General features: G+C 44.9%; 1 protein-coding gene across 1 annotated transcript; it reads left to right on the top strand.

The window, feature by feature from the left end:
• Positions 1-36: 36 nt before the first annotated feature.
• On the top strand, positions 37-24,933 carry STPG4 (sperm-tail PG-rich repeat containing 4). The gene is made up of 6 exons (XM_066611827.1): positions 37-94; positions 1,381-1,641; positions 4,126-4,190; positions 5,362-5,410; positions 21,290-21,394; positions 24,567-24,933. The coding sequence occupies exons 1-6, from the start codon at positions 44-46 to the stop codon at positions 24,681-24,683; spliced, it is 648 nt and encodes a 215-aa protein (XP_066467924.1). The 5' UTR covers positions 37-43; the 3' UTR covers positions 24,684-24,933.
• Positions 24,934-25,653: the final 720 nt, after the last annotated feature.

Here is a 25,653-nt window from a genome sequence, read left to right as displayed (position 1 = left end):
ACTTTTTGTTCTTGTTCTTTTGCAGACACTTGAACAAGAGAAAATGCTGTTTGATGCAGAGCGAAGAAATACATGGTGGAGGGAGTCATTGAGGGTATGTACAAGATTGAAATCGAAAGACGCCAGAGAGTGGTCTTGAACTGAGGTGCCTAGCAGTCAGGCAAGAGTGGCTGACTTCCTGAACTACTAGCACTTTGGTTCACTACTAGCTTGCAGATTGAACCCTGTGATTTCAGGCTGCAGTAAGTCTGCTGGAGCATGGTCAGTTGACACCAACAGTCAGTCCCCCTGTATTGGATCCTATGAAATCCCCAGAGCGTGTTCCTCAGTCTAAGCAGCTTGTCCCTGGTATGAAACTGCCCAAATGCCCGCTCCCTTTTCCATGTTGCGGTCTTGGATCTTGACCTCTGCCTGCTGTTTATTATTGTGCACCTGAGCCCTTATGGCTCTCTGATCTTCGTTTCCTGCTCTGGAACTGTTACAGCCCATGCACCTGCTTGGGCCCCCCTTGAGCTGTCTGCCAGTTCTGCCTGAGTCCCAGAACCCGACAGACTGGTGTCAGAGGCTTGCTGAGGTTTGACATGATTTTTCTTAGTGTCACCAAGGTGACATATGTAGAACGTAACAACCAAACTGGGGTGGTAGGGCAGACTTTGAAAAGAAATTGGAATAATCTAGTTATCATTATTCTGTACTTATTAAGGCCCAATTCTATCCTAGTTTCCAGCAATGATGCAACCATACCAATGGGGCATGTGCTGCTTCCAGCAGTGGGGCGGGGTATGTCATGGAGGCCTCCTCAAAAGCTGCATTGTGGCTGCATAAGTGCTGGAAAGTTGGGTAGGATTGGACCCTTTGTATCCTTGGAATTCCATCCTGGAATAGAGGAGAATTCTGGATCTCCTCCTATTCTGGGATATCCTGTGGGACAGTGTTTCTCAAACTGTGGGTCGGGATCCACTACGTGGGTCACGAGCCCAGTTCAGATGGGTCCCCATTCATTTTAGTATTTTATTTTTAATATTAGACTTGATGCTACCATGGCATGTGACTGCATTTGGGGAAATGTTACAGACCTGTACTTTTAACAAGCTACTATGTATATTCTTTTAACAATGACAGTCAATGGGACTTGCTCCTGGGTAAGTGTGGGTAGGATTGCAGCTTAGGATTGCTAAAAATTTTCCTGCTTGATGACATCACGTCCACTCATGACATCATTTCCGGTGGGTCCTGACAGATTCTCATTCTAAAAAGTGGGTCCTGGTGCTAAATGTGTGAGAACCACTGCTGTGGGAGATTGTGCTCAGAGCACACGGGAGCAAAATTGATATATCAACACACACGGTCAAGTTGAGGTCAGATGTTTCTTCCTACCAGGCAACGCCAATCCCAGGGGCTTATCCAGTCCGGGACTTTATTGAAGATGCCCAGCTCAACCCTGTGAAAGCAACATATAATTTCAAAGGCGAAGGCCGGAAAAGGCTGTCCATCTTCCAACAGATGCCTGATCTGACGCTACCAGATACCTTCACTTATTGTCCTCCTTCTTTTGTGGAACTGGCTGGAAAAAAGTTGGCAACGTACTCTTTCAAGAACACTTCAAGAAAAAGTCCAACCACTTTAGTCTATAGAGATAAGGTAAGAGGTCAGAGCAAATGAAGGATAGTGACACGTTAATAATCTTCATTGCAAAACTCTTTAATGTTGTGTAGACAGAGCATCTCAGAGTGTACCAGTAATAGCCAACAGAGGTTCCCAACTCCTGTTGTGTTTTTATGATAAGAATAGAAATAAGAAAGAAATAAAAAAGCTGCATAGTTCCACCATGGGTGTTTGTGCAGAAGTATGTTCAGTGGAGCTTACTTCCAGGTAAATGTGCATAGAATCACTGCCAAAGATTCTTGGGCTCCTCAAAGACTGAAGCCTTGGCTGTGTCTATACATACAGAAGAATGAGATGCTAGAAGGGAATATACCACTTTTGGCTACAGGTCATATTTATGAATGGTCCCTTACATTTAAAAAAAAAATTCCCTGCAAATAGAAAAACATTGCAGGGAAAAGTGTTCTTGCTCAGAAACTTGCTCTGCTGGTTTTCTGTTTGCAAAATGGTATACATGACAAAATGTTAATTCCCACCAGCTGTAGCCTGAAATGGTGCAGTCCATACTATGACTTCAGAATCACATCACCTTATTCTTATTCACCTTATTGTGTGTAGACCAGGCCTACAAGGTTTACTGTGGCACGATAAATATCAGATGAAGTAGTCTATGAAAAGTTGATGCCACAATAAATGTTAATCCCACAAGTTAATGTGGCCAGGGCAGGGGCTGGTCAGCACTGCAGGGCAGCTGCCAAATGCCAGGGCCTTTCCAAACACTCACAGCTGAGCACTGGGATCACCTGTGTACCCATTGCCTTTTTGTGGCAGTGGTAGAGCAGCTCCCTCGGGCCACTGGAAAAGGAGAACAGCCCATTGACAGCAATTTACTGAAAGCCCCTTGAAACCTGGAGTTGACCCTGGATTAAGCATCGTGTCAAAAAGTACGCTTTGGTTTTTGACCTTTCCTGAATGTACTGCAATCAATTTCATGAAGGAACTCCAGAATCTAGAATTATGAGAGAAGGTGAACATTTCCCCCCTATCTGCACTGTTTATAACTTTATCCATCTCTCTCATATTTAATCCTGGCAACTGTAGTTTAGGTTCTGTCATACACAAGCTCAGTTTGGAGACCACTTTGCACCAGGAATACCTTCCCTGGCATGACTGGCACTTACCGTTCTGGTGCCCCACGGTTCTTCATGTCCCCAGACTGGGACAACGCAACACTCTGAGCAGTTGTGTCTAATTTCACATTAGAAACACAAATTTCCAGGTAGACGCGACTGCCCAAGAGCAACGTGTCATCCTGATCTGGGGACATGAAGAGCCACGGTGTGCCAGAACAGTAAGCACCACTCATGGAGGAGAAAGATTCTCCCAAACCTCAGATCTGGTACATGGGCCGGTGTTTGGAAGGAACTGCACTAGCCAATATCTGAACCAACTTTGGTTGCTGTTGCAACACTGCACTAGTTCTGGCATGGACCACACTCTGGCCCAGAAGAGATAACTTTGTCTTGCTTCTAGCTCCATAAAAACTTAATCTGAGTTTTTGATCACCCAAACTATGTCCTGGAATTGTTTGTTATGCCAAGGGTCAACCATTTGATATGGGAAGGAATAATAATGCTTATCATTTGCATGGCGCTTTCTGAGTGTTGTAAAGTGTGCCTCTGAGTCTTGTGAGGAATGAACAACAATCGGAGATTAGGGAGTAAAGCTTGAGTCATGACAAAATCCTAGGCAATTAGACTGCTTAATTTCTGTTGATTTCCGTGGAGTCTGAGCAGCCTGTGCACTGGCTTACTATTTCAGGTAACTTGAAGGAACAGGTATACTAGTTTTAAAAATTGGCAAGAGTCAGGTCACAGGGTTCCACATAGTGCCAAGGTCCTGCGGTCTTAGCAGCTATGTAGCAAAAGGGAGAAGTTGGCAAATGCAACTTCTCACTTTGTAGCAAGAGCTTTCAGGGCAGTATGATGATGCCATTATGAATGTGAATGTAAATGGTTAATTGCAGACGTTTAATTCGCTACTCTTTTGTGTTTGATACAGACATCTTGTATAGTGAATTCCACAAAATGATTAGGGTAAGTCAGTGGATCCCAAACTTTTGCGACTGGTGGTTCCCTTGACCTACTGGGCCATTAGCTGCAGCTCTCTGTTAGGGCTACAACCCTATACATTGCATAGAGTGTCTGGTTTTCCACAAGGATTCGGTGGCTCCCATGTCTGGTTTCCACAGCTCCCCAGGGAGCCACAGCTCACAGTTTGGGAAGCACTAGGCTAAGTTGATGTGTTAGTTGCCTTAGGAATCTTTGCAATGGAGAGACAGGGTACAAGTGCTTCAGTTAAAAGAAGCCACAGCTCACAGTTTGGGAACCACTAGGCTAAGTTGATGTGTTAGTTGCCTTAGGAATCTTTGCAATGGAGAGACAGGGTACAAGTGCTTCAGTTAAAAGAATAAATAAATGTGGAACCTGATTTATCTTGTGTTGGCTTGTTCTCCTGCAGAATATAACCACCGATCCTGGGCAGTATGATCTTTTTCCTCCTCCAGTTCCCACTTTTCCAACCAAGTAAGTACACAGATCATCTAATCTGGTTTATTCCTGGTACAGATGACTTTTGCCTGTGTTATTTTAAAGCTGTCATTTTGCCTCAATAGGAACAAATTCTGTTTCTGAAGATAAAGGGCACTGAAGCAAAAAGCCAAGCTAGATGCCTATTGATTTCAATAAGCAGGCTTTCATTCCAAGGCAATTCCTGCTGAAGAAACAACTTCATTTAAACTGCCTGATCCAACAACACTCCACCTGTCAGTTCAATGTCCTCAGCATGTAGCTCATACAAGCAACAACTATCTCCCACTGTTGCTTCCAGCCAGGGCCTAGGAGAGGGGGGTTAAGGGGATAATTTTTATCTGGATCACGGGTCAAAAGAGGGGCCCAAGAGCCAAAGGAGGGGGCCCAGAAATTTCCTGGGATCTTACATTTTCCAGTCTCACCCAGACCAGAGGTAATGCTGGGGACACTACCATGGGCACATGGCGGCAACTACTGTCACAAGCCATACACACCAGGCCCAGGAATGCATACATTTCTTAACAGTGTCACACCTGGGAGGAAACTGACCTGTTACAGTACCTCTTTGGCTTGTGGATCCAAGTGTAGGAAGGAGTCAGCAACATAGCTGTGGGACTGCAGCTGCTGCAGAAGTCTGTTTTGGTGTATACAGGACACTTTCCATTCTAGTGTGAGCCTAAATACAATGATACTAATCTCCTCCAATGATTTTCTATATTTAAAAATATTTTAGAGAGACTTAGGAGTGTGTTTGCTTTTCCATATTACTGTATCTAGCTGCCAACTCTGGACAGGCAGGTAGACCTGAGCTTCAAAGACTATTCCGGTGGTTGCCACTTTCCCCCTCTCTAATCTTGAGGAGCCCTCCATGACTGCCCCTCCCCCCATACTGCAGGATGCAGAGCATGCCTCATTAGCACAGCTGCACCAGCCCTGGAAAATTGGATAGGATTGTCCTCTGAGCTGCAAAATCAGGACTTCCCCAGTCTGAATTTTGCCTCTGCCACACACTCACTAACTCAGCTTCAGTGCCCCCATCTAGAATAAAAGGAGAAATAACAGTCCCTGCCTTTGAAGGGTCGTTGTAAGGGCTATGTCACACTTCACATATATGCCATTGTTATAACATTTGTTATATTTCTTCTTCTCTTACTCTAAATTGTAGGAATTATATGTTTCGATCGGCTGTTCAAAGGCTCCCAATATTTGGTCCAGTAAGTACCATACTGAGAAATGACTGAAGGATGTTGGTATCCCAAGGGAACAAAAAGAGCTCTCACGCTTACCTTATTTCTTGTCTTCTTCTTCTACTACTACTGCTGCTACGACTACTTTCTACTACTACTTTGTTGCTTTTCTGCTCCGCTATGGGGCTTTCAAGGTGGCTCACACTCGTTTCAATGTAACATTAACAAATTACTGTTTGTTGACCATTTGAAGGCAGAAGGCCAGCATTTGTGTCAGGCCAGACCAATCTCAGGGCTTTATATTGCCTGCTGATAGCAAGAGTTGGTGTTATAAACCCTCATCCCCCTTTCTATCTGAAGAGGCCTTTTGAGACCAAGGTGCCTGCAATCTAGTGCCTGAACTAACCCCCCCCCCTCTAAAACCAAACATTTCCAGTTAAAAACCCTAGAGTTCCTTAACGTGTAGCAATACACATGGGGACCATTCATGGCACACCAATGTGCCACGGCACAGTGGTTGAAAATGGCTGATATATATAATATAATATAATATAATATAATATAATATAATATAATATAATATAATATAATGTGTAGCAATAGTACTTTGTATACATCAGAAGACTGTTGAAAAGACCAATGTTCTTGAAAATCCACATTAGTTGCTCTGGCTTTCATAAGAGCTTGCAAATTCTTGTTACAAAATATTTAGGGTCACAGCTCTCATACTTGATGGATGTGCTGATTGTGATTAGCCAGATACGAACAGGAAAAGCAAGCCTGCTGACATTATTGATGTATCTGTGCCTCCAGTTAATAATACCCCGGATTCAGGAGCAGAGACTATGAAGAAGTATCAAGATCTTGTCATCAATATTAAGGAAGTGTATCAGTTGGAGAGCATATGAGTCACCCCTATCATAATCTTGATAAATAGCTTGATCCTGAATGCACTGAAAAGAGCTCATACACCATATGAATTTCTCCTAACGACAAATCAGTCATGTCCCCAAAGCTGTCAGTTTCACACAGTCAGAATTATCCGAAAAACCTTGCACACCACAGATGTTGTAGGGGGCTGTGTGGGCTGTATGCATGCCTCTCCTCGTGCATCACTCACTCACACACACCCATAGAAATTTTGCACTAAGCCGAGTTAACTTTTGTGACTGGAGTGTACCATGTAAATTAACGAGGACAGCAAATATCTGCCTAGTTTTATCTGGCTTTATCTGCCTAGTTTTATTCAAAAATTTATCCAAATTTATAAGCCATTTCTAGTTTCTAAGGAACATAGAAAGTGTTTGTTTCTCTGTTGTGCAGGGATCTGAGGTATGAAAATAGGGAAGGCTATGAAGAAGCGCAGAATTGTATAATTTGCAGATTTGAGAAAATGGAGAGGGATTTAATCTAAGTTAGAACATAACCTAAACAGGTCAGTAAATTGGGACACAGGATCTAGAGAGCAATAAATAATTAAACAAACCCAAATAAAAACTAGCTTGAGGTTACAAAAACAGTCCAGCCTAAGAGAACAGAACTAGGAGGGGAAGGGCCAATTCCCAACCCATTAAGAGGCCCAATTAGGCTAATCCAAGCAGTCCATTCAGGAGCCTGCAGAGTAGGTCACGCCCATCAGCAGCCATTTGCCTTCCTGAGCTCTTGTAAACTCACCTGGGAAGGCCAGCCCCCTTTCAATCAGGAAGGAAGGAGGAGGGAGGAGCCAGCCAGGAGTATAAAGCTAGGCAGGCCATCGCGTGTGGCCTCTCTGCAGACGCGTGTGGCCTCTGGGAACCCAGTGCCTCTGGTAAGTGCCAGGTAAGGCACAAGAGTTTAGCATCTGGGCGAGTTCAGCAGCAGGGCGAGGAGGCCAGGGCCCCATACGCTGCCCTTCCTCTTCCCTTGAGGAGAGGGCTGCTATCCAGTGTACGGTTTTTAAAAGGACCCCTAAATAAAACAACAACAAAAAAGCTATGCAGTCAGACAGCCAGCAGCAGGGTGGGGGCTATCCAGTGTTCTGCATCGAGTGCCACATGTATTATTATATGCCTCTGGGGCATAAGTCATGGGTGTGTCCTCGATGCAAGGAGCTCCAGGCTCTCAGGGAACGCATCCGCTCCCTTGAAGCCTTGGTGGCCGACCTGGAGAAGTGCAGGCAGCCAGAGGAGGACCGTGGGGAGACTTCTGGGGACGATCAGGCTTCGTCCCAACCTCAGGCGTGCAGCTCCTCGGCTGCCCGGGTGGGAAGTCTCGGGACTGGAGGACGTCATCCTGGAGAGGAGGGAAACAACCCCTTGGGGGGATCCCTTCTCCAGGGGATGGGCCCGTATCCGAGCGCACTCGGGATACTCCTCGGCGGGAGGGGGGTCGGGGGCTTCTTGTAGTGGGGGATTCGATTATTAGAAACATAGAGAGGGGGGTTTGCGACGGATGTGAGGACCGCATGGTGACTTGCCTGCCTGGTGCGAAGGTTGCGGACATCACTTCTCGTCTAGACAGGCTGGTAGACAGTGCTGGGGGAGAGGTAGCAGCTGTGGTGCATGTCGGCACCAACGATGTGGGCAAGTGTAGCTGGGAGGTCCTGGAGGCCAAATTTAGGCTTTTAGGCAGGAAGCTGAAAGCCAGGACCTCAAAGGTAGCGTTCTCTGAAGTGCTACCTGTTCCACGCGCAGGGCCAGCTAGGCAGGCGGAGATCAGGGGTCTCAATGCGTGGATGAGACGGTGGTGTAGGGAGGAGGGGTTTAGATTCGTTAGGCACTGGGGAACGTTTTGGGACAAGCGGGGCCTGTACAAGAGGGACGGGCTCCATTTGAACCAGAATGGAACCAGACTGCTGGCGCATAACATTAAAAAGGTGGCAGAGCAGCTTTTAAACTGATCCCTGGGGGAAGGCCGACAGGAGCCGAGGGGCATCCGGTTCGGGACTCCTCATCCCTATGGGATGAGGATGGGGAGGTTATAGAACAACAAGACAAAGGCAGGGTAGGAGAAGAAATTGGGAAAGTTAGGGAGATGGGATGTGATAGATGGTTTGGCACAATGAGAGGATGCGGGGACAAAGGAGCGAATAAGCAGCCCATCCTGGGGCATTCCGTGTATAAATGCTTTTATGCGAATGCCCGAAGTCTACGAGCAAAGGTGGGAGAACTGGAATGTCTGGTGACAAGGGAAAATATTGACATAGTGGGCATAACGGAAACCTGGTGGAATGCGGAGAATCAGTGGGATACCGCAATCCCGGGCTATAAACTCTACAGGAGGGACAGGCAGGGGCGTGTTGGAGGTGGGGTGGCCCTTTATGTAAGGAAGGGATAGAATCCAGCAAAGTAGAGATTGAAGGTGGGTCCGACTCCACCGTAGAATCTCTGTGGGTTAAATTACCAGGCTTGTGCAGCGATGTAATACTGGGGGCGTGCTATCGTCCTCCAGACCAGAAATCTGATGGGGACCTTGAAATGAGGAAACAGATCAGGGAGGTGACAAGGAAGGACAGGGTTTTAATCATGGGGGACTTCAATTATCCTCATATTGACTGGGTCAATTTGTGTTCTGGTCACGATAAGGAAACCGGATTTCTTGACGTGCTGAATGACTGTGGCTTAGATCAGCTAGTCACGGAGCCCACCAGACGACAGGTGACTCTGGATTTAATTTTGTGCGGTACGCAGGACCTGGTTAGAGATGTAAACGTTACTGAGCCATTGGGGAACAGTGATCATGCTGCGATCCGTTTTGACGTGCACGTTGGGGGAAGAATACCAGGCAAATCTCTAACAAAAACCCTTGACTTCCGACGGGCGGACTTCCCTCAAATGAGGAGGCTGGTTAGAAGGAGGTTGAAAGGGAGGGTAAAAAGAGTCCAGTCTCTCCAGAATGCATGGAGGCTGCTTAAAACAACAGTAATAGAGGCCCAGCAGAGGTGTATACCGCAAAGAAAGAAGGGTTCCACTAAATCCAGGAGAGTGCCCGCATGGCTAACCAGCCAAGTTAGAGAGGCTGTGAAGGGCAAGGAAGCTTCCTTCCGTAAATGGAAGTCTTGCCCTAATGAAGAGAATAAAAAGGAACATAAACTGTGGCAAAAGAAATGTAAGAAGGTGATAGGGGAGGCCAAGCGAGACTATGAGGAACGCATGGCCAGCAACATTAAGGGGAATAATAAAAGCTTCTTCAAATATGTTAGAAGCAGGAAACCCGCCAGAGAAGCGGTTGGCCCTCTGGATGGTGAGGGAGGGAAAGGGGAGATAAAAGGAGACTTAGAGATGGCAGAGAAATTAAATGAGTTCTTTGCATCTGTCTTCACGGCAGAAGACCTCGGGCAGATACCGCTACCCGAACAGCCCCTCCTAACCAAGGAGTTAAGTCAGATAGAGGTTAAAAGAGAAGATGTTTCAGACCTCATTGATAAATTAAAGATCAATAAGTCACCGGGCCCTGATGGCATACACCCAAGGGTTATTAAGGAATTGAAGAATGAAGTTGCAGATCTCTTGACTAAGGTATGCAACTTGTCCCTCAAAACGGCCACGGTGCCAGAAGATTGGAGGATAGCAAATGTCACGCCTATTTTTAAAAAGGGAAAGAGGGGGGACCCGGGAAACTATAGGCCGGTCAGCCTAACATCCATACCGGGTAAGATGGTGGAATGCCTCATCAAAGATAGGATCTCAAAACACATAGACGAACAGGCCTTGCTGAGGGAGAGTCAGCATGGCTTCTGTAAGGGTAAGTCTTGCCTCACAAACCTTATAGAATTCTTTGAAAAGGTCAACAGGCATGTGGATGCGGGAGAACCCGTGGACATTATATATCTGGACTTTCAGAAGGCGTTTGACACGGTCCCTCACCAAAGGCTACTGAAAAAACTCCACAGTCAGGGAATTAGAGGACAGGTCCTCTCGTGGATTGAGAACTGGTTGGAGGCCAGGAAGCAGAGAGTGAGTGTCAATGGGCAATTTTCACAATGGAGAGAGGTGAAAAGCGGTGTGCCCCAAGGATCTGTCCTGGGACCGGTGCTTTTCAACCTCTTCATAAATGACCTGGAGACAGGGTTGAGCAGTGAAGTGGCTAAGTTTGCAGACGACACCAAACTTTTCCGAGTGGTAAAGACCAGAAGTGATTGTGAGGAGCTCCAGAAGGATCTCTCCAGACTGGCAGAATGGGCAGCAAAATGGCAGATGCGCTTCAATGTCAGTAAGTGTAAAGTCATGCACATTGGGGCAAAAAATCAAAACTTTAGATATAGGCTGATGGGTTCTGAGCTGTCTGTGACAGATCAGGAGAGAGATCTTGGGGTGGTGGTGGGCAGGTCGATGAAAGTGTCGACCCAATGTGCGGTGGCAGTGAAGAAGGCCAATTCTATGCTTGGGATCATTAGGAAGGGTATTGAGAACAAAACGGCTAGTATTATAATGCCGTTGTACAAATCGATGGTAAGGCCACACCTGGAGTATTGTGTCCAGTTCTGGTCGCCGCATCTCAAAAAAGACATAGTGGAAATGGAAAAGGTGCAAAAGAGAGCGACTAAGATGATTACGGGGCTGGGGCACCTTCCTTATGAGGATAGGCTACGGCGTTTGGGCCTCTTCAGCCTAGAAAAGAGACGCTTGAGGGGGGACATGATTGAGACATACAAAATTATGCAGGGGATGGACAGAGTGGATAGGGAGATGCTCTTTACACTCTCACATAATACCAGAACCAGGGGACATCCACTAAAATTGAGTGTTGGGCGGGTTAGGACAGACAAAAGAAAATATTTCTTTACTCAGAGCGTGGTCGGTCTGTGGAACTCCTTGCCACAGGATGTGGTGCTGGCGTCTAGCCTAGACGCCTTTAAAAGGGGATTGGATGAGTTTCTGGAGGAAAAATCCATTATGGGGTACAAGCCATGATGTGTATGCGCAACCTCCTGATTTTAGGAATGGGTTAAGTCAGAATGCCAGATGTAGGGGAGAGCACCAGGATGAGGTCTCTTGTTATCTGGTGTGCTCCCTGGGGCATTTGGTGGGCCACTGTGAGATACAGGAAGCTGGACTAGATGGGCCTATGGCCTGATCCAGTGTGGCCGTTCTTATGTTCTTATGTTCTTATTTGGAGATATTGTAGGTGGTAGGAACAGAAGGGCAGACAGGGCTCAAAGACTGGTCTGAAAATACTTCCATATTGTTACTACTCTACAGACATCATTGTCAGTATACATGGTGCTTTCCCACAGAAGTCGATAGGGAGCTTACTAGATTCCTGCTCCACTTAGAATTTAAAGTTTGACATTGGGGAGGGGGAGGGAAGTGTAGTAAGGGATGAATATGAACATACACAGCTAAACATACTCCCTTCTAGATACCTCTATACTAAGAGAAACGGCATGTGAATTCAACATGCTAATAAATCGCAAGCTACATGTTTGGCAGTGGGAAGAGGAGATTCTTGTCCTGATCTAGACTAGTGCACATAGATGAGCTGGATTGGCATGAGGTAAGGTGAGAGATAATTTTAGGCCCAGACAGCAATGGTAGCTCAGGATTCCCCAAGAAGAAGTATCTCTTTAATGCAGTACTTTCTGTTTGAATGACTGTTCTCCTGTTACTGTTCCTGGCAGCGGCATCAGGAAATGCACTTAGACTTTATAGTGGATGGGCATGAAGGATAGAACTTGGCTGCTGAAAGAGAATTTGTCATCCTGGCCAGCAAGCCCCCAAATGCTTCCTAAAACTAACCCCATACAATGTTCAAATTGCCAGATCAATAGGAGAGGGTTTAAATCAGGGGTGCAGAAAAACACATCACTGTAATGTTTAGAATGGCCTTCAACGCGTTAATGTGATACACCTTCGATTAGAATTAGGAGATGCCTTTCTCTGTGGCATTGTCACCCATTCCTGTTTTTCTGTAGATATGTTTCGCAAAGTGGAACATACTGTACTACAAGAGACTGAGGTGGTGGAGGGGAGAGTGTCATAATTTCCTAGCACCTTGCACATGTTAGTGAACACAGGTGACAGCTTACGATGGTGATTCATGCGTGACTTGCACAGGCCGAGCAGAAAAATGTGCGTTGCTCAAATTAACCACCAAATCTGTATTGTAGTAAAGGAGAACAGTTGGCCTGCTGGTGAGGAACCTAAGTAGGCTTTTGGAAACAAGGAAAAAACAATGGGAAGCAATGTCAGAATTGATTGTCTTCTCCCTACTAAGCAAAACAGTCCCTCACCAAAGGCTCCTGTGAAAACACCACACTCAGGAAATAAGAGGTCCTCTTATGGATTAGGAAGTGATTGAAGACCATGAAACAGAGAGTGGGTGTCAATGGGCAGTTTTCACAATGGAGAGAGGTGAAAGGTAGTGTGCCCCAAAGATTTGTCCTGGGACTAGTGTTTTTCAACTTGTTTATAAATGACCTAGAGATGGAGATAAGCAGCAAGGTTGCCTAGTTTGTAGATGGCACTAAATTTTTCCAGGTGGTGAAGAGCAGAAGAGATTGTGAAGAGTCCCAGAAAGATCTCTCCAAATTGGGAGAATGGACAGCAAAATGGCAGGTGCATTTCAATGTAGGTGTAAAGTAACTTACACTGGGGCAAAAAAAATCAAAACTTCACATATAAATTAAGAGCCCAATCCTATGCATGTCTACTCAGAAGTAAGTTCCATTGCAGTCAATGGGACTTACTCCCAGGAATGTGTGGATAGGATTGGGCTGTAATGCAGCAGTTTGCAAACTGTAGGTTGGGACCTACCAGGGTATTGTGACCCAAATTTGTCCCACCTCCAAGCTGACAAGGAAAATTTAATGAGCCCTATGAAAAGTGAAACTGAGCCATACGTGTGTTTACTCATGAGTTAAAGACCATACCCAGGCTCCTATCAAAGGCCAGGTGAAGGGGAATGCAAGGCCACCAAAATGGCCCTGATCCAATGAATGTGGCATTCACCAAACAAACCAGAAGGAGGTGTGTTCCCCCCTCCCCCCTCGAAAAAAAGGGAAAAAAACAAAGACTTGAGCAGCTGGTAAAGTGAAACTTTTTTTAGTCTTGCAAAGGTCGGCAGGTCCCAGAGTTTCATTTTAAAAAGTGGCCCCCAGTGTGAAAAAGTTTGGGAACCACTGGGCTAATGGGTTCTGAGCTCTTTGTGATAGATCAAGAGAGAGACCTTGGTGAACAGCTCAATACAAGTGTTAACCCAGCATGTGGGGGCTGTGAAGAAGGCCAATTCCATACTCAGAATAATTCAAGACAAGACTGAGAATCAAACAGCCAATGTTATAATGCCATTGATGGTAAAACCACATCTGGAGTACTGTGTATAGTTCTGGTCATCACATCTCAAAAAGGGCGTAGTGGAACTAGAAGAGGTGCAGAGGAGAGCAACCAAAATGATTATTGGGCTGGGGTGCTTCCCTTATGAGGAAAGGCTGCAGTGTTTGGGGTTCTTCAGTCTCTAGAAAATAGATGCCTGAAGGGGGATAGGATTGAAATGTACAAAATTATGCAGGGGATGGATTTTCTTTTCCCTCTCACACAACACCAGAACCAGGGGACATTCACTAAAATTATGTGAATTTAATGTCAGGAGGGTTAGAACAGACAAAAGAAAACACTGTTTTTACCTAGCATGTATTTAATCTGTGGAGCTCCTAGCCACATTATGTGGTGATGGTGTCTGGCCTAGATGCCTTTAAAAGGAGGGGGGCAGATTTCAGGAAGAAAAGTCCATTACAGATGACTAACCATGAGGACTTGATTTTAGGCTTCCTCAAAATGTCAGATGCAAGGGAGTGGCAACAGGATGCAGGTATCTTGTTGTCTTGTGTGCTCCCTGAGTCATCAGGTGGGCCATTGTGAGATATAGGAAGCTGGACTAGGTGGACCTTTGGCCTGATCCAGCAGGGCTCTTCTTTAGTTCTTATGTTTGTTTAGCTGATCCAGAGGTTCATATTACCTGAAATGGGCAGTGAGGGGCTGTCCATATAGCTACATATAACCTTTCAGAAAAGTGCAGGATATCCAGTCAGAGATGTCTTGCTATCTCTTCTGGTTTGTCCCTAAGTAAACAGATTTTGCAGGGTTTGAGCCAAGGCAATGGCACAACTAAAGAAAACAGTAAGTTTGCCCCATAGTAGACATCACCTCTCTCAACCACCTTTCAGCTCTTGTCCATCTCCAGCTTTCCTTCTTAGTAAGGATCCTTCAGTCTTCACGTTAAAACAAATGTGCTAGTTTCTACTGTGGTTCCAGGCATTGGAGGGGGGAGGAAGTTAGAAGACAGGTCTTTCCTTGCCCCCTTATTCCTGCATTTTTCGTTTGCTCTACAGCAGAGCTAGGATCAGGATTTCTGGCTGATTTACAAGCAATCAGCAAGAATGTTTGACTCTCAGTTACTCAACAATAGCAGATCAAAAAAAGGGGGTTTCCCCCTCCACTTTTCTAAATTAGCTGCTGAAATAGAAAATGCTTGGGGAAAACCAGAAGAGTCTTTGTATATTAAAGGACCATGAGCTTTTTTCTGGTACTGAAGTGAAATCCCTGGGCACAGCATGTGCTCGACTCGATTCCCCGCCCTCATTTCCTTCATCCAAAGGGTATTTCCACCTGGCTGAGTCACTATTTCACACCAACTTAGTTGCAGGATCTCAGGTGTATATGTAAAAAAAAATGTAAATGTAAGAAAAAGCACTCAGTAAGGCTGCAATCCTGTACACACTTTCCTAGGAGTCTCACTGGATTCAAGGAGACATACTTCTGAGCAGGCATGCATAGGATTGCACCATAGATGTGGCAAAACTTGAAGCCTGCTTACTCCATACAGTTTTACTCTTCAAAATGATTCCATGTCTTTCCTGTCCTTTTGCATCTCAGAAATGTGTGTTTACGTGGTTTTAAAAAGCATAAATAAATGCCAAGCCATTCTGTTTTGGACTACGTTTCTCTTCCCTCCAAATTCCCTGCTAATTTTCAGATGTCAGGCGTGTCAAATCCTTGATCATACATAGAGGGGGATTTGGACTTAAAGAACATGCTTCCTCACCACTCCCCTCCCCATCCTCATCAGGTTGGCACTTTTGAATTCCTGCAATGGAGGATATGAGGAGAAGGGGGAGAGTTGGGGACTGGGAAGAAATCCACGCACTAGTTGATCAGCATTTATTTTGAAAGAACAGCAAAGGATTGTGTGTAGCATGAATTCTCCGAGGACATTCTTTGGCTTTTAAATAGATGTTAACCTTTTATTTGAAAATCCTCAAGGATCTCATTAATGTCCCCATGCCAGGTGGCCTTCTGTGAGAGAAGAGACATTCCATGTAAACAACAGTGCCTCAAATGAGTTATTGATACAGCTGCTGTCCAATATTTTGCAACAAATGAGCTGTAACCGACATCTTACGGTTTGCCTACCTCAGAGCAGCAGCAGCAGCAACCTAAAACCTGGATGTGTTGCAGCTGAAAAAAGAAGGCGGCTGGGCTGTCACTGCTCTGCAATAGGCTTGGCACTGGGACTTTGAAAAAGTGACATTTAATGCAAATTTCAGTTCCTCTTCCTAAGAATTTTCAAGGGAAGCCGAACAGGTTTCTGTAAGACAAGTGACATTTCCATGGGGACAGGCTGCATATCCCTGTTCTGAAGATGGTTTTCCACTTCTTGTTTATGGCCTCAGTGAGTCAGACACGGACCCTGAAGAGTATATTCTTTTCGACACTGTCTGGATCCTAATGCCGATCCGGGTACTGATGGAGTGGAGATAGTTGTAGAAGATCTGAAGAGCGCAGCCAACCCAGTGATCCAATCTACGGAGAAACAGACTGGGAGTAAATGCTGCCTGCATGCTCAAGACCCAGAGTCAGCAGCCCATGCCTCCCATGCTGGGTATTAGAGCACTCCGAAAATCTTTCTCAGAGACCAGGATCACCAAGCCCTGCTCACCAGAGGCCCCTGAAGGCCAGCCATAAAGCCTCTGAGAGCTGTATTATTGAAGCTTTGAGCACAAGTCCTGGCTCCCTTCAAGAAGATACTCCTTAACTTGGGTGTGTCTTTTAAGGCAGAGCTTAATTAGGGACTTCTTGGGACACAATGGTGCTTGCTTCTGAGTAGACATGGATAGTATTGCACTGTAGGTTTACTGGACCTTTCAGCATGTAGAGTTCAGTTTGGCTCTGGAGCATGTTGGTGGGCTTAGAGATCTCTGTGGTCCTGCAGTCCTCAGCAACCTGTTGCATGGATCACTGCTGTCCTGTCTGGCCTGGCCACTGCACCATGAGCATTTGCTTTGCTTTACAGTTCCCTGCCTAAGGCCAAGCCAGGGCAACAACTAGCAAAATTGTAATATAATACTGCCCCACACCCTGACATAAAGAGCAACATACGTTTAAAAAAATTACCATTTGCCAGCTCCAAAAGCTTACCATTCAAAAGCCACTGTGATCCACAAAGCCTGATGCAACTCACCAGCTATACTCAATAAGCCTGGTTTTTGTAGCCTGCCTAGGACTGCAAAAACTGGGCAAGACATAACCCCTCATTGGATTTCAGAACAATTAGTCAGTGTTGAGTCAAGTAAATCCACTTTTTGTTATATAAGACAGGAGGTCTGGTCTAGAGGGTAGAGCCTCCGTTAGCCCGAAGATAACTTCAGAAGGTCACCAGTTCGAGGACACTGGCAGCTCCCTGAATGGCTGAGAATGGCGAGACCTTGAAGCAGCTGACAGGCCCAGCTGAGTGATTCCACCTGCTCTTGGTGTGAGCTAGAAACGTCTTGGCTGCCCTCCATGTGAGAGATGGAGCTGCTTGTCAGCCTGCGTGGGAGGACTGGAGGCCGGAATTGAGACCAAACAAGGAAGATCCATTCTGAAATGTTGGTTTTTGAAAGAGAGAACCTCTATGATTTTGAAAATCCCCTTGAGGGATTTAGAAACGCCTGCCGATGTAAATCGCCTTGAATAAAGTAGAGGAGTAATCCAATGACTAGAAAGGCGGTATATAAATACTTAGTTATTATTATTATTAAGATAGTTGTGTTTACCTTTTCTGGTTATTTGACCATAATGTTTAACAGAATACAGATAATCAAACGACGTTAGTTTCATTGCATTTTGCATGAAATTCCACATCAAATGATATATAATATGAAGGTGTTACTCAAAAATACCAAAATTTCACAATTTTGGCCAGTAGCAGTGTCACCACGCCCCCGAGTGCATCGCCTAGTGTGGTCCAAACCCCTGCACCCCTCCCAGCGATGCCACTCTCTCTGAGGAGGATGGAGAGGGCTTGCCTTCTGCGCTTACTATGCTGGTTGACAGCTTGGTAGATATAGCTGCTGACTTTGGGACTTGAGTCTGAAGGCAACCTTTACTCCCAGCCTGTTTCTCCCTTGACTGGGCCACTGGTTTGACTGCACTATGCAGGTCCTTGTAAAGTGGCTGGTGGAGAGCAGAGATGTTTCACATCTGGGATTCTCCCAATGCTGGGAGCAGAGATGTTCCAAGTCCAGAATTTTCCCTATATTTCAGCTATGTTACAAAAAGGTGGGGGCAGGGCTTGGGGGGCTGATTGGCTTGGACTAGCCCTGCCTTAAGGTACCCTGGTCCTGAGCCATTTGAGGCCTTAAAAGTAATAACCAGTATCTTGAATTGGGCTAAAGAGACGGGGAGTCAACATAGTTCTTTCAGCAATGGGGAAATATGCTTCAGTTAATAAGGCCACTGTATTTTGTTCCGACTACTGAACTGTTTTCAGAGGCACCCTCAGCTACATGGTATTGTAAGTTGTTCAGGCCTAGCAGAGGCCTTTAGATTTGTACATTTCAAGGGCCAACAGATGCACAATTGAACATTTCTTTGCCTATATGATCTTGTTTGATATTTTATCCATTTATATGTTGCTGGCTTATATTTTTAATGGTCTGTGAAGTCATGTTCTCATTTTGTTGCCACTGTTCTGTGCGTTGCTTTTGATGTTTTATCTGAAATACAGAATATTTGGCTCACGAAGAGGTCCATCATAATTTTCCAGGCTGTAACAGAACATTGTCTTCATTGCTGCAGTGTCTTTTAGCTCATGGCTTTTTAAAAAAGTCAGTACATTCTAGAGGTGTTTGAAAATGGTGTGAATTTATTTTACTCTGAAGCAATCCCATTGTATTCAGTTAGACTCACGCTGTAATCCTATGTTACTCACCTGACACAAACACCTCTAGATAGTGGGCAGCCCAATCCTAATATAGTGTTACACTGATACCGGCTCCTAGGTGTTGCAAACGTGCTGTAAGACACATTTGTGCCAATTTGAGAGCCGGCTGCACTGCTACAATGATGCGCGCTGGCCTGCTAGCACCAGATCCAGTTTCTGCACGGGCCAGAGCAGGTAAGACTGCATTAGGTGGCGCAGAGAGTAGGAGAGGGTAGCAGGAGGATGCTTCTGGGTGGGAAAGGGCAGAACAGGCTGGGGGCAAATTAGGCCAAAATGGGGAATGGGATCAGTGGTGGCAGTGCATGCAGTATCCTAAGCCCCACTCCCTGGCCAGGCCACCCTACACAAGCTTCTGGGATGTGTGACAAGTAGCTTGACTTGAGTAGCCCCACAGGGAAAATATCCCATTACCCCAAAGTGACCTCCAACCTGCTCCTAAACTACATTGGATGCAGCGCAGGCCATTGTGGCCTAGCTGTACCAGCGCAGGTTAGGACTGTGCTGTAAGACATATTTCTGAAACCTGTACAAAAAGTTCCAAACTCCTAAACTTCTCTCTGCTATCTAGACAACACAGAATTGAATTGCCATAGGGGAAGAAAAGCCCAAACAAGAGATGTCACAATTTCAACTGTGCTAAAAAGCATCATTATTATGCTCGAAGGAACATGACAGATGCTAACACATGAACATGAAAAAAAATAGACAGACGTTAACCTATCTATGGGATATAAATAGATTTTTTTTTTCTTGGCTTCATAACCATAATATAATTGTGCTGTTTGACAAGTTGCTGCCACTTGTGGCTGAGAGCGATTGAAAAGAGATGGACTGGTGTAAATGATTTTGTTACAAAGCAATGAGATGGCGCATGATCTGTGTCAGTTGTTCATATATTAAAAGGGGGAGGGTTGTTTCTTGATGCCAGATAATGCTGATATCCCATAATTATTTCAGGGGCATGCAAACCTGTCAGCGTCAATCAGGGTGACTCAGATCTTTTGGGGCTTAAAGGAATATTACTGCTGCCTTTCTAGGACACATTGAAAAAACTGGAATTCTTTGTTTATGCTGGTGGTTTTCCCATTATGTCCTGGAGAATCCTTGAAAGCTTATCCAGACTTCTCAGTGAGAAGATCAATAATGAAATGTTTTAACTGTCCCATGAACCAAGGAGAATCTCTGGAAAACCAGTGTCCCTTTTTTCTCCCTGTTTTGGAAATACATTATTAATATTTTGTTACTGTACGTTACTAGTGTAATTCTTAAGCTACAGTCAAGAAAATGCTTTTGAGTTGCTTCTCCACTCATTTTTCATCATTTCATTATGCGTTGCAGCAAATCACATTCATTCATTATTTCATTTATTTTTGTAACTACCATTTAGTTTTGTGCCTATTCTCCATAGGCTGTAACAAAGTGAAATCACTGTTACCAGTCTATGGGGAATTTAAAGACCATGTTTCCTGGAAATCCTCCATGTTAGGAGCAAAATCCCACTCACATAGGGACCCTCTTGCTCCAAAGGTTCTCTGCAGAAATAGGCTTTGGCTGCAGCAACCATTTTCTTGGGAGCTTGATGTTTAAATAAACCCCAACATAAACAAGATCCATGTCTGAATAATGTTTAATAAATGATGTTTAAATAAATCTCAACATAAAAAAGCTCCAAATGGATTATGGACGAGTAACCTATTATTTATTCAAAGCTAAAGTCAATGATTCAGAAAGAGGTGAAAAATGAACCAAATGGCCTATTCAGTCATTTTTTTCATTCATTCCTTAATAAATGCATATTCCTATTGTTCTTCGGGGTAGGATAGTTGTATATTTAAATGTGTGAATAGAGTTACCTCATTCCTAGTGCATGTAAATGTGCTAAGCACTAAAGGGACTGTGAAGTGCACAACCATGTCATTCCATGCAGTGCAGCCCCCTTCCCCCCCCCCCCCCAGTATCTTTTGAACTGCTGATAACATTAAGTCCCTCTGTTCAGGTGTTCGTCTCCCTGAGTTCTTCAAAGGCCCACATCTCCATAGGGTTTCTTGTCTATAGTGCTCAGTTATGACTCATTTTCTTTGGATACAAACGTTGCAGCTCAAATGAAGTTATGAAGTGATTCTTTACTGACTCAGACCTTGTTCAGTCTACAAGGGGCCCTCTCTGAGCAAAGAATATTGCTTTATTGAGAGCTGTAAGAGTTGGGATTGAAAGAACCACAGGAACAACTTCCTTGCATACATATTCTGAATTCTTTGCAGACCATCATGCTCTCTAATAGGGGTCCCTAATGGGGGTTTACTGTGGCAGGAATGCAGTAAATAGGACCTGTTGTGGGCTTGAGTCTTGACAATGGCAATCAGTGCTGGTGCCAGTTTACCGGAACCGCAGAACCAAAGCCCTGCTCTGGCCCACATCATAGTATCCTTACCTACTCCCTCATGATGCTCAGGATGCTACCACCATCACCACCACCCCAGTACTGAGGGGTCAGGAGTCAAGTTGGCCATGAAGTCCCTCTGTTGGACATGGGCTCTCAACCAGTATCTGACCTGATCAATCTCTGATGCCATTCCTCTTGGTAGCAATGGGGTTAGAGTAGCATCAGTACAACCACATTGGCTTGATTGACTTCCAGGCTGAAATGTGATGGGAACAAGAATGATAACAGTATAATTATCATGTTGTAAACACATGGACTTCTGCTGAATGTATATTATCTTGTAGAAAGAAGGACCAGGCCCAGGTGCATATGAAATTAAGGAAACTCCTCCAATACCTCTACGATCCTGCTTCCTGTCAAAAGTTCCACGCCAAGAATCAGCCTATACTGTGAGTATGATATGAAATATGAGCCAATGCATATATTTGTATGTCTATTTCAAGTGCTTACCATTACAGGGCAGTGCCATATCCAGGAGAGCCTCCCCCCAAATATCCCAAGTTCCTTCCCTGGATTTTCAGCTTTCATGGAAAAAAATTAAGTCTCTCACACTTTTACTTGTAATACACAATAAGGAAAACTAGATGTGACTTTCTCCCTAGTTCAATAAACTGTTGTCTCCTGCTTTCCATGGTTCTGGCCAATGAGGGCCAAGTCCCAGTGATTAGACACAAAAATGTTTGTCACGGTCATAAAAATATCATTGACTTATTTGTCAATGTGATAAAACTTTTTTTGTATTAATAAAAAATTCATATTATGAATACACATAAATATATTTAAACATCTTAGCCCAACTGCATTTAGATTCTGGCTTTTCTGCACGGAGTTTTACTACCACCCCACGTAAACCTCCTCACTACAATATTTCTGACAGTGGGAATCTTACAAGATATCTAGAAATCAATCTGGCAATGTGAATTTCTGAACTGAAGGAAAATAAAGTAGAAAATAGGATCCCCATATAGGGAGCTTCCAGTGGGCAGGCAGACCCCAGAGTGTTGAATGCTGTGTACGTCTCACCAAAGCCTGCAGTGAGGGGAATGGATCATGTCGACTCTTGGCTTCAAAGCAGAACACTTGGAAGAAGTCAGAAGAAGTTCTTGGGTGTGTCATAGCTGTGCCACTGAAATGATAAGGAGGGTATACTGTGGGTGGGAGGCAACTGTTTGAATGCTTTGGAGAAAAACATGTTATAAGTGCTAAGTCTGTCTCTTCTAGAGGCACCTCATTGTGTCTCATTGTAGCCCCACATGGAAGCCTGAACACAGGAAGGGTCTACAGCTTTTGCAGAAGACAAGACTCTGGCACTCCTGGTGCAGGTGCACTAGGTACATGTCAGTGAAGAGGTGGGGAATGCAAAAAATAATGAGAACATTATTGCATTCAGCCCTGTGTGTGCAAACTCCTAAATTGGGGGTTGTGTAGAAGACACTCATAAAAATCTCAGTTACATATAAGTAAGAGCCCAATCCTGTGCATGTCTACTCAGAAGTAAGTTCCATTAGAGTCAACGGGGCTTATTCCCAGGAAAGTGTGGATAGGATTGGGCTGTATAACTCTGTTCTGTGGGAGGAAACTGTGGAAGTGGTATTCCACCCACGCTCAAGAACTTAACCTCCTCTTGCCTTCCAAGTTGCACTGGAAACTGAAAAGCTCTAGGCACTTGTTTGTAAATGCTATGAAATTTTCTTATCTATATTTTATGAATAATAATTTAAGACACTTGCAATAATATTATTGCAGTATTAGGTGCAATAATATTATTGCAGGGCAGGAGGTCTGGTCTAGAGGGTAGAGCCTCCATTTGCCTGAAGATTAACATCCACAAGGTCGCCAGTACGAGGCCACCGGCACCGTGCGACCTTGAAGCAGCTGGCAAGCTGCAGCTGAGCTGTTCCATCTGCTCGGAGCGTGGGAGGATGGAGGCCAGAATGTTAAACCAGATCGGAGTGTAACAGCTTGAATGTGGTGGTTCTTGAAAGAGAGAACCTTCTTTCAATTTGTAAAAATCCCTGCGTGGATTTAATAAGCCTGCCTGTGTAAACTGCCTTGAATAAAGTCTTGAATAAAGACCAAGAAAGGTGGTATATAAATACTATTATTATTATTATTATTATTATTATTATTATTATTATTATTATTATGTGTAATTAATATGCATATCAATTAATCTAGTAGTATAAAAATGAAATAGATTTAAACATACAGGTTGAGACTCATTATTCACGTGGGTTTCATTCCAAGCACTCACATGGATGGCAAAAAAAAACACACTATGGCAAATCAATTTTAAAAACAAAGTTTCTTTGCTCCAGTAATTTAAAAACAGACTTGCTGACCTTTAGGATGTAAGATAAGAGTCATTAACAAGACAATCTATCAATCAGTCCTCCTCCAAGAGCTTACAAAGAGCTGTGAGCTTACACTCAGCCCCTCCCTTCACCAATGCAAAGTGATCACCTTTCTTTCTCGTGCTCAGGGGAAGGGAGGGGTCACCTGGATAGAGAAGGACTGATGGATTGTCAGCCAGCTGCCCTCTCTTTCTCATTAATGAGGCTATTGTTAAAAGTCTGCTCAGTTTTTTAAACTGATTTGAAAGGGGTGCATTTTCCCCCTTCTCCAGGGATCAGCACATTCCTTTTCATTTGGAGGGGCCATTCGTGTTGAGTCAAATTTGTGTATAAAAAATCCATGTATAAATGGGCTGGATCTGTAATTTGTATTTAGGTTCTGGCTTTCTTACAGGTAACGTACAGCTGAATCCTATTGGAGCTGTATGGGTAGCAATGGGGGCAGGGAGGAGGGTGGATCAGGACTGGGAAGAGGGCAGGTTTGGCTGCAGTGGTGTCCGCCAAAGCTAACCTTCCTTCCCAGGCTCCATCTGCCTTCACAGGACCATGCAGACTTGTACCAGCGATATCGCTCTATCGCGGGTGCAGTTCTGAGTAGAACCAGTGGGTGTGCTTACTTGAAGCAAGGGGGAAAAGGGTCAGACTCCTGAGGGATAAATTGGTGCCACTGCATTGCTGGCAGGCAGTGATGGGCTGGGGGGCAGGGGGGCAAAAGCCCCAGGCGCTTTGTTCATGTGCACTATGGGGCAGCACTCCTGCACCCACCACAGCGTCACCTCTACCTGTGCTTCACCACTGTTGCCTCCACCTGCCCTCCGGAGCCATTCCAGGGGCAGGTGGAGCTCAGCACGACCTTCCCCTTGGCACTCCAAAAGCTGTCTGAGGCTTCTGGAGCACGCTTAACAGTGCTTACAGTTTTCCGTCGGAAGTACTTTGTGACCCGGTAAGTATGGGGGGATGGCATGTTGGGGGGGGGGGACGACACAGCATGTTGCAGACCTAGCCCTGGGTGGTATTTGAGCCAGGTCTGTAACTGCTGGCAGGGAATAGTTGGGAATTGGGCTGTTAGTAATGCAACTTTCTGAAATTAATGAAAATGAAGAAGTCTTCCCAGGGTTGTTTGAGTTGCACAGCCTGATGTTACCACTATGTTCCAAGCAAGCCTATCTTCATTTTTAATTATCTGATTGTTTCTCTCTCTGAACAGAAAGTACCTGGTCCAGGAAGTTACTGGCCTACAAAGCAGTCTCCAAAACAACCTCGAACCATTGCCAGCCTGGGACGGGAGCACACCATCTTCTTCAGCAATATTCGTGAGATTTAGCATTCAGAGTGTTACAGAGGCACTAATTCAAGGGACGTTGATTCTGAAAGAGACCCATCTCCATCTCCCCTCTTTCCTCTCTTCAGTGTTTCCATCTGCTCTCTTCCTCGATCTACTCGTTCCTCTGTGCGGCTCTTATTCTGTTGAATTTCTTTCCCCAGTGGAGCTGCTGGGTTGCCTGCTGAATTGCCTTTTTATCCCTATTCTTTATTGTGTTTTAGTTTAAACATTGATGTCATTGTATCTTAATTGCTGATAGTTTTTATGATTTGAATTATGAACCATATTGGGGACCCTTTTAGGGGGTTCAAAACATGGAATCTAATGTTCAGATAAATAATTGGAATAAAATTCTTCACTGATTGTACCACTTTTAGCTCTACAGCCTTCCATATGATGACCCTACAACAGCTGAATCTCACTTCATTCACTCAGGGCTCCGGCCTATTCAACTTTGCAGCACTGATACAGCAGCAGTGCAGCCCTGAGGTAAGGGAACAACTGCTCTATTACCTTGAGGTGGCCTCCATGACTCCCCCCCCCGCCCCCATTGCAGGATGATGTGCACACCTCATGGGCATGACTGCATTGGTGCTGCAAAGTTGGATAGGATTGGGCCCTCAGTTTAATTGTTCTGCATAATTTCTAGAAATGTCTTGGTACTGTATATTGGATTATTTGCTCCTGTAATTACTCGTGGTGTACTATGTTTGTCCACCACTGAATGTACTCATTAGCAAGGAATCTGAGCTATAGCCCAATCTTACTGAGGGCTCATGGCAGGAGATCTCTGCCATTGTAAGTCCTGGTACACCAATGGAAAAGATGTGCTGTGATTGTATGCTCCAGAGTCGCCAGTGCAAACATCCAGAAGCTCTGTACACTTGGCCATCCAGGTCATGTTGGTGCAGGTAAGATGGTGCAGGGGTGGGCCATGTAGAGTCTGGGGGAGGATCAGAGTGGGGAGGGC

Source organism: Tiliqua scincoides, chromosome 1, assembly GCF_035046505.1.
Source record: "Tiliqua scincoides isolate rTilSci1 chromosome 1, rTilSci1.hap2, whole genome shotgun sequence".
Taxonomy (NCBI): Eukaryota; Metazoa; Chordata; class Lepidosauria; order Squamata; family Scincidae; genus Tiliqua; species Tiliqua scincoides.
This window is presented reverse-complemented; position numbering and strand designations above follow the sequence as displayed.